Genomic DNA, 9,837 nt, shown 5'->3' with positions numbered 1-9,837 from the left:
ACGTGCAAATACATACTCCACAGTTGTTGTGGCCCCATGTATTCTACACAAACTTGACTTAACATTAAAAATACATACTCCACAGTTGTTGTGGCCCCATGTATTCTACACATCACTATGCAGTTAAATACATACTCCACAGTTGTTGTGACCCCATGTATTCTACATAAACTTGACTTAACATGAAAAATACATACTCCACAGTTGTTGTGGCCCCATGCATTCTACACATCACAATGCAGTTAAATACATACTCCACAGTTGTTGTGGCCCCATGTATTCTACGTAAACTTGACTTAACATAAAAAATACATACTCCACAGTTGTTGTGGCCCCATGTATTCTACGTGTAAATACATACTCCACAGTTGTTGTGGCCCCATGTATTCTACACAAACTTGACTTAACATAACTTGAAATACATGACCAACTTGAGATAAAAACATTTCATAACATGACATAACATATAATAGACAACATATTTAACATGACATACTTGCAACAGTGAATATTACATGACTTACATGTAATGGATGACATACTTAGCATGACGTACTTGTAATGTACAGTAATATATAACAGAATATATTATGTAACAGATAGAAATTGATGACAGAATAAATTCTGTATAATAGACAATTACATGATAACTTTACATGGCATGACACATATGATAACATACATACATACACTGTAGTTCTTTTACTTAGCACACATACACAGTAGACTGCTAGTAAGTTAAAAGCTAACTTACCTCAATCTCCGCGTTTCTTATAAAACCTCAAGCGCGATCACGAGGAACTGTAATTAGTGATTCTAAAAGTTAGTACTAAATCACTAATAATTTGAAATATGGAAAAATACTAACTTAAAGAGTAAAATTTCCATTTTACTTTCTACATGTAGGAAAATGACCGTTTTACCCATAACTTAAGGATTTTGCATACTAACTCCAAAAGTCACCCAAATTTACATGCCTCATGTAAATTTTATCCTCAACTTAAATATCAATTTAGAAAAATTTAAAACTAATCACAACTATTAAAACTCCATAGGGCTGAAATTCTCATATGCTATTTCTATTGATTTTTGTTTCCAACTTGTTTTGATCAACCTTTTGATCTATGACTTATAAATATGTGATCTTCAAACCAAACCATCACATGGTTTAAAAAGATGTCCTAAAACATATATAAGCTTCTAATTCAAGATCACATGGTTAAAAATTAACCAAAACATAAATTTAGCCAAGAACATCCACACTTTGGATTATCTGGTTATCTCTTTGTATAAAATTTCATATCTTTGAAACTAACATCAAATATCTTCAAAATAATAATATAACATGTATATAAGATGCTTAGGATCCTCCAATAACATTATCAAAGTCATTAGAATAGGTTTAGACCACCAAAGAGTTAAACTTTCTCAAAATAGAAACTGTTTTTCTTCTTCCAGTTTCTAAGTTTCTAAATCTAAGCAAACATTTCATCAAAACCTTCAATCATGCAAAAATCCTCAACCAATAGTCATATATACATGTTAACAACACTCCATAAAAATTTCGGACCAATATCTATCCATTAGCTTGGTCAAAAACTCCAAACTATAACATATTCTCCAGTTTATCTCCCAGAATGACCTTTCTATAGTTTACACAATATTTTACTGACCAAATGATCTTCAAATGGGGCAAATAAGATATCCATGTAAACTAGACTCAAAAAGGAACAACTTATATGAAGGAGACTTTATGATAAAACACTTACAACAGCTTCGAAATGGGCATGCAAAAGAACTCCTAAAAGCTGTCCGAGAGAGAATGTTTGATATTCTTTTAAAGAAACGTGTAAATGAAGATAAGTTCGTGGGTGATGGCTGTAGATGCTTATGGAAGAGATAAGGGAGATGATAAGGCTGGAGTTGAGAGTTGAGTGTGGTTTTCTCCTACCCAAAATATCTATAAAATATTATCTCAAAATATTCTATCCAATAATATCTATAAAAATCAGCTCAATATATTTTCCAAATGTGGAGTAGACTTGGAAGAGTAAGGTGGCTAAAATCTTTCTATGTGTATTTTAAATCTCTATTCTTAAGATATTTTTCAAATGTGTATTTTGCTTAGGTGTCATGATCTCACACCTTGATTTCCTTCACAATTCCATCTAATGGTTTCTCTTTGTGCCAAGTATCTAATACTATTCATTATGTGTGGTTAAGATCTTGCCAAGTGTCCAAATAAAATATCGCTATCCTAATTTGGATATTTCACACTATGATTTTGAAAACACTGCGCTCAGTACATTTACCGAGGTTACTATTCACTCCAAAAATAAACGTAATAAACTTAGTACTGAAAAATTCTAAATATTCAATTAAGCCTAGTGGTGTAGACTATAATGTATTCTGACACTTTTAACTATCTCAAATAATTAAAATCGCATTTCTGGCACCATAGTGAGTGATAACACTAACTATGTTGACAGGCTAAAATTTATGCGATTAGTCGATTCGTGTAAACTTACAGAGTTTTCACGAGGTTCCTAAAGTCAATAGAAATTCCTTAATTGAATTTCTAGCGGGCTGTTACAAACTCCCCTCCTAAAAAAAAGATTTCGTCCTCGAAATCGAATTAAATAAGAAATAGAAATTTAATGAGGAGGTGTTGCTTACCAACCTACTGTCTATCCCGTATATATTTGCCTTTAAGATTATGTCATTCCTTAACTCTCTTACTTTAATCAACAATTAGATTATACTTCTTTGCACAAGGTTGGCCAAGTTGTAACGACATACTCTCCAAACCTAAAACTTTAAGTAAATAATATTCCGAAACTCTTCTTTAGAAAAACATAGGTGATATACTTTAAATGTTCTTGTAAATACCATAGTTAGTAGAAAATTCATCAAAATTAAACCGTTAACCTCTCTCTTTTTAACAAAATCGGTGGCACTCTGTTTTAGACCAGACAACTCTGATCCGCGTGATTTTTATAGGTCTTCTGTAGTTGTCAGGCGCCGCATAGCTATGACACTACTTTGTTCTTCTGTAATTATCAGGCACCGCAGCTATGATACTACATTGCCCTTGTCTCTTGTAGAGAAATGATTCACGAGAGATGATTCGTCATAATTTTCTCTATAAAAGAATTATTCAGTTCATTTTCTTTCTCATCTCATCTTCTTCACTTTTCTGAAATTAGTCTGCATTCTTACTCTGCAATCTCTTTTTGCTTACTCACTTTGCAATGGCTCAGCAATCTTCTCATTGCCAAAACATGAGGTATTATGCACCTCGTTCACCAGTTGTTTCTGCTTCTTCCGTAGGTGCTATTATGCAATCAAATAATGATCTGACTAATAAGTCAGAAAATGAACTTATCTACGAGCTTGTGAGTCTCGGTACCCGATACTCATCAGCCATTGTCGCATATTCTTAGCGACTACAATCCAGGACGGGTGGGGTTGACAAACTCCACGAGAGTATTTCTCTGCTTCAGAGGCTTCTTATGGAATCCAACATGAAGATAGAAGCAGTAAAGCGAGAGAACAGAGATTTCAAATCTTTGCTTAACTCTTCTTTTCGAGTGGCTACTCCTTTAGATAGGAGAGGCATGCAGATTTTTGAAGAACAAGAACGTTTAAAGATTGAGGCAAAGAGCCTCAAATTTCTGTAATTTTGCTTTATGATAATAAAATAATACTTCACAAATATTCATATTTGTGTTTCTATCTTCTGGTATATGTTTTATGTACTCCATTTTATTTCTTTCAGGGATTTTCATATATATGACATGATCCAATGACTCATATAAATATGCATTTAATCATGCATATCCAAACTCTCTGTAATCTTCAAGTTAATAAACGTAATAAACTTAGTACTGAAAAATTTTAAATATTCAATTAAGCCTAGTGGTGTAGACTATAATGTATTCTGGCACTTTTAACTATCTCAAATAATTAAAATCGCATTTCTGGCACCATAGTGAGTGATAACACTAACTATGTTGACAGGCTAAAATTTATGCGATTAGTCGATTCGTGTAAACTTACAGAGTTTTCACGAGGTTCCTAAAGTCAATAGAAATTCCTTAATTGAATTTCTAGCGGGCTGTTACAGTTTACCCCTAGAACTTTCCCCATGGTCAGTTATTTTTTGAATACAAGCATTCAAATTTTGAATATTTTCATCTAATTGTCCCTAATTTTTAGTAAACAACGAATTACCAATAGCTGTCATACCTGTCCCCTTTGAGACCAAACTCTACGTCATCTAAGAACTGCCCTTAACTATCATACCCCCGATGGTCAATTACTCACCACCCACTATCTTCAGTTGAAACTTGTCCTCCTTTAATTGCTCAATTATCCTAATCATAACTGAGTGTATCGTAGTAGATTGCACAACCCTAAGCCAAACTCCATATTGGAAGATTATGACTTAGAAGAATGCATAGGCATTGTAGGAACTCAACCAATTGATCCATGGAGAATACACCACAAAAAAAAAAAAAAAAAAAAGAATTGTCATAACCTTTCATACCTGCAACTTACCCATGTATTACTTACTCCAGCGTTAACCATAAGACCACGAAGCACTGGCTTACAAAGATCGAGTAAACTCAAACTCTTAGATACTTTCCCCATCCTATACCATTTTGATCAACATCACCCAATGGCAAAGAACAAAGCCCAATCTCTCCCCTACTAATTTATTCATGCCACTCAAAAGGGGATTATGGAATTGTATCTAGAAAAATTTCTTGCCAAACTTCATATCCTAAATAGGTTTATAACTATCAAATTCCTGAAGGATCACTAAAAGTCTATCAAACATCCAAGGACAACCACGTTTAGCTTTCAGTAAATCCTCAAATGACTGAAACTCCAAGATAAACATATTTGCACCAATTTCCAAAAATCTTATAGGCCTAACTACCTTCCAAATCTTCTACATGGTATTTCAAAAGACATCGAAAGGGATTAGCTTCTTTGAGATCACTTTACCAATTAGACAATGCTTACCACACAGTAGAGTTTCCTCAACTTTTTAAAAATATAAAAAAAAAATATCCACCCAAAGTGCCTCATCTAAAAAAGATCAAAACTAATTTTTAACATTATATTTATATATATATGTGTATTAATTAAATAAAACTTATATAGGTCAACTAGATATGGAAACCTGTTGATAATGAAAAAGCCCTAAAACTCTAAAATGAAGACAAAAAGACTTAACAAACAAACTAAAAAGAGAGATTATATTTAGCAGCCGGTCGAATTTTTCTAAACTGCACATCACCCCACCCATGTTCCTCGCTCTAGGAAAAATAAACCCCTCGCCCGACTTGAATCTTGAGGAAAGCGAGAGATACAGAAGAGAGAGAGAGGGCGAGGGCTCAATGAGAGAGAGAGAGAGAGAGAGAGAGAGAGAGAGGTCTTAACTCACTCTCTGATTAAGCTTGAGAAAGGGAATTCATAACAATACCAAAAGGATGACAAAGACTTTGACAATTGGCTTAAGCTGGCTTGATGTGTGCGCTTTACTATGTTAAGCAGCATGCACAACGACATTATCAATGGGTTCGAGGGGTACAACATTGCTAAGAATATATGGCATGCACTAAAATTGAAGTTTAGGGAAACTTCTGCCACTAGGTTGGGCAAGTTGACCATGAGGTTTGATTCCAACAGGATGAGCTCTAAACACATGATAAAATAGCATCTTAGAATGATATCATCCATGATCCATGAACTCAATGAAACCAAAAGTAATTAGATAGATAAGAAACAAGTCTAAGCAATGATACGCTCGCTACCTAAATCTTGGGAAACAATAAGCTAGAATTTGATGTACAATGAGAGCATAAAAACCTTTGATAATGGGTCACATCACTAGAAACTTGGGGCTAAGTGCCTAGAGATTTCTAAGCTCAAACATTCATTCTATGTGACTGAATTTGGCTCATATATGGTATTAGGCCCAATCACAAGAACACCAAGATTAAAATAGCTACTGGACATGTGTAGAAGGAATCAAGACCTTTTGACATCAGGCAAAATGAGAATTATAATGACAACTATTTAACCAACAAAAACTAAGGGTTGAGGTTGAGAAAAGATGCAACACATTGAAAAAATTCTGAAACATATTGATTATTGATAAAATTTAAAATTATTTTATGAAACCCCTAAGCCAGGCTTAAACAGCTGCAAAATTCCAAATTATGATATTTTTCAAAAAAGTGAAAATCCAAATTATTACATAAAAATTAAATATGCACGTAAATAAGAATCTTATCAAAAAGCTGGCTAAAATAGAAATCATAATCACTTTCAAAACTTGAAATGAAATATTTCCTAAGAAGACAAAAATGAACTGCATAAAAGATTTAGGAAAAAATAATTTCCATTGCCTCAATGCAAAAAAGATTTAACTTTTTTTTGCCATATTTTCAAAGATTCACCTTGTTAGATTAGTTCAATGCAATCAGAATTTGGATCTGGATGTCCCAAATCATTTGGATTTGCATCATTCTTACCGTATTAAAGAGAATTTGTCCTAGTATTATAAACTTTCTTGTCTCAATCTTTTGGAATTTGTCCTAGTATTATAAACTTTCTTGTCTCAATCTTTTGAACGTACAATTAAAGTCATCTTTCTTTTCTTTTGTACCATCGGTTCCAACGGTCATAGAAAAATTGAAATTGTTTTGATAAGTTCAAAATAAAATAATATTGAGCATCTCATACTTCAAAATCCAAATTTTCTTACCATATCTCAAATCCATAAGCAATATTTTGCATAGGAGAATTTCAAAAAATAATCCGAATGCCTAGACAGCACCATTTGGTTACAATATGGTAGGGTCATAACCGATTTGGCGAGAGACCACCACCACCAGGTATACATACCCCCCAAGGGTTGTGGAGTCGCTACAGATACTTTCTAAATTCGAAAGTGCTTCCAACCACCCAAGACCTCATTTCTCTCATTCCTGCAAGATCCGAATGGAGATTTTTGAAGTTGCTTGAACTAGGAAACACAACACTAAGCTCAGTTATGATTATTAAGTCATTAGTTAGTAATTTGTTGCAACTTAGTAATATATTACTTTTTTTATTGCCCCCAAGGACTCTGCTTATAGACCCTTGATTATACTACAAGAAATGTCATGAGAACGAATATAAGTCGTCATGCATATTCTCTGGTAAAGTTCCTGAAGAATTGACGCATGAATGCAATATCGTAAAACATCAATGAAGATCAGCACATCCAAGCAAAACGGTGAGTCGAACCTCAATTCTAGCAAAATACTAAATGCGCATAAAAGTGCTTCACATTTTGTCTCAATTAAAGGAAAGAATATAGAAAAGACTCGGAACGAGTATCGGGCAGTCTGGACCGTAAATATTGTATAAGTTATTGGATCACTTCTTCTTTTCTCCAGCTCCACCAGACCTACAAGCAAGATTCGCACAAAAGAAACAATAAGAGATCGTGACTTAAGATTAAACTCTAAAAACTTAGCATTTCCTTCAAGATGCCATACAAATGGGTATTAAACCATGGTGCTTTCTCCAAAAAAAAAAAATAGATCTCAAACTCATATTTTTTTGTTAATACTTGTACAAGAGATTTGCCGGGAAGATTTACCTCATCTTGCGGAGAACGCCGGACATTTCCTCGCGCTTCTTCTTTGCCCTCTTGTGGGTTCCAAGCTTTCTTTTGGCGACTTTCAGTGCTCGCTTGTCCTTACCAACTTTTAGAAGCTCAGTGATCCGCTTCTCATATGGTGCAAATCCAGCAACTTCCCTGATCAAATTCCTCACAAAGTGGACTCTTTTACTTGTTTTCTGCATGTATAGAAACAATTAGGGGCGAGAGAGAGAGAGAGAGAGAGAGAGAGAGAGAGAGTCTCAACAAATATAAAATATCCTGAAACTGAAATTTTAAATTATAATAAAAACCTTTTGTTTTAAACCATTTGGAATTGCAAACCAAAACCCAAAGCAAAACATATTTCTTAGGCACACCCTACTAAAAAAAAAAAAATACCTTAGAACCCTGAGAGGCTACTTAATATCATTTTGAAAAGTACTCTTCTTGCTATAAAGTATAAAATGCTTATATCATCACAGTTTATTAGCATGACCTTTTTTGTTTGGCAGCCAGCGTCCGGGAACTTCACAACATGAACTGAAATATTAACACATAAAGACGAGAGCTCTACTAAATATATTCATGGTACAAAATTAACTTACTCCTTTGCGATCAGAGGGGCGAGGAGCCAAATCTTTCTTGGTGACAATATGGCCTTTATTTAAACCCACAAAAAGGCCAGTATTTGGCTGTTTAGGAGCCATTGCCTGCTTAGAAAATACAACTCGATTAATGTTCAGCTATGAAAAAGTGCACATGCATCATTGGTCTTAACCTAAAACTCAGCGAGCATCATGCATACTAACATATTTGGAACCGCAGATAGTAAAATACTTCCAGAACAAAATGTAATTAAAAATCTCTAACTTACAATATTGAGTTGGACAATCAAAACAAACTTGCAATACGGATCTCAAGTACAAAACAAGCAGAATGTTATGTAAAACTTTCTTGTTTTTATATTGGGGGATTGTGAAAATACGTAGTTAAAATTGAAAATATATTTAGACGAAATCTTTGTGAGTGGTGGTTTTTAGGTTTTTGTGAAAGTTGTTTTTTTAACTTAGGCATGATGAGATGAGACATTATGAAAAATAGAACAATTTTATGGTTTTGAAAATATGTCTGAAGTTTTAAAAGAATCTATTACAAAATTTCTGCAAATATTTGGAAACCAAACATAACCAAAACTAAGTCCCAGATACTCTTAAACTAAACCGAAAGATACAAAAATAAAAACGGGCTTTCAGAATTATAACGCGCTTATTTTTCTTTAACACAAATGTGAGCAACAAACAAGCATTCTCACATATTCACAAACACTTCGAATGTGCAAATAAGCCATTCTACAAGCAAATAAGATCTCACGCATTTCAAAAGAATCTCAACACATATAGATACATACATATACATATTTATGCAGACGCCTAGTATGAAAAACCTCAAATCTCAGATGAAGAAAAGAAAACCTAGACATCTTGAGTTTTCGTCTCGCAGATGAAAAAAAATAAAAACTATGATAATACCTTAAAATCAAAGATCTAAACTGTTTTGTGTTTTTTAACTTCCTCAGCAGCCAAGAAGATAAACTGGTCGATTATATTTACAGACTTATGGATCAGAGAAAGTATTTGAGAGATAGGATAGGGCTTTGTTACCTTCGGTCAGCGCTTCGACTATTCGAGGCGTGGAGAGCGGCGTTCAGAGTAAAGGGGACTAGGGTTTTTGTGATGGCTTTTATAGGCGAGCTTGCTAGGAGGCGAGAAAAATACGAAAAAATCTCGTTGGAAGGATAACTCCATATTAAAACAGGTATTAATTTAATGTGATTAAAAAAATAAATTTTATTAAAAATAGTATTATTTTAAATTTTAAATATAAAAAATTAATATTGAATTAATACATAACCTTCTTTATACGTAATAAAATTCGAAAAATATATGGGAATTTGTAATAATGCTAATGTCACTCAGTTTGTCCCTTCATGTTCACTCATGTATATAATTTTTTAATTTATTTATTATTAACTAAAAAAGTAACTATTAATATACTAATTCTTTTTTTAGTTTTTTAAAAAAAATTAAAAATATTAAAAAATTAAAAACTAAAAAAATAAAATAGATTTTGTCTAAGAACACACCCGGCAATCACAGCTGGCCGGCACTTTA

The 9,837-nt window shown here is 33.3% G+C and overlaps 1 protein-coding gene across 2 annotated transcripts; it reads right to left on the bottom strand.

The window, feature by feature from the left end:
* Positions 1-7,281: 7,281 nt before the first annotated feature.
* LOC122311901 (60S ribosomal protein L36-3-like) lies at positions 7,282-9,476 on the bottom strand. 2 transcript variants are annotated; one of them, XM_043126666.1, is made up of 4 exons: positions 9,328-9,476; positions 8,272-8,376; positions 7,664-7,863; positions 7,282-7,468 (listed from the first exon to the last, which is right to left on the bottom strand). In XM_043126666.1, exons 2-4 carry the CDS (start codon positions 8,371-8,373, stop codon positions 7,438-7,440), a joined length of 333 nt encoding a protein of 110 aa, XP_042982600.1. In that variant the 5' UTR covers positions 8,374-8,376; positions 9,328-9,476; the 3' UTR covers positions 7,282-7,437. The 2 variants fall into 2 exon arrangements, with proteins under 2 accessions (XP_042982600.1, XP_042982601.1); XM_043126667.1 differs by lacking the exon at positions 9,328-9,476 and adding an exon at positions 9,196-9,220.
* Positions 9,477-9,837: the final 361 nt, after the last annotated feature.

This window comes from Carya illinoinensis, chromosome 5 (assembly GCF_018687715.1).
Source record: "Carya illinoinensis cultivar Pawnee chromosome 5, C.illinoinensisPawnee_v1, whole genome shotgun sequence".
Taxonomy (NCBI): Eukaryota; Viridiplantae; Streptophyta; class Magnoliopsida; order Fagales; family Juglandaceae; genus Carya; species Carya illinoinensis.
This window is presented reverse-complemented; position numbering and strand designations above follow the sequence as displayed.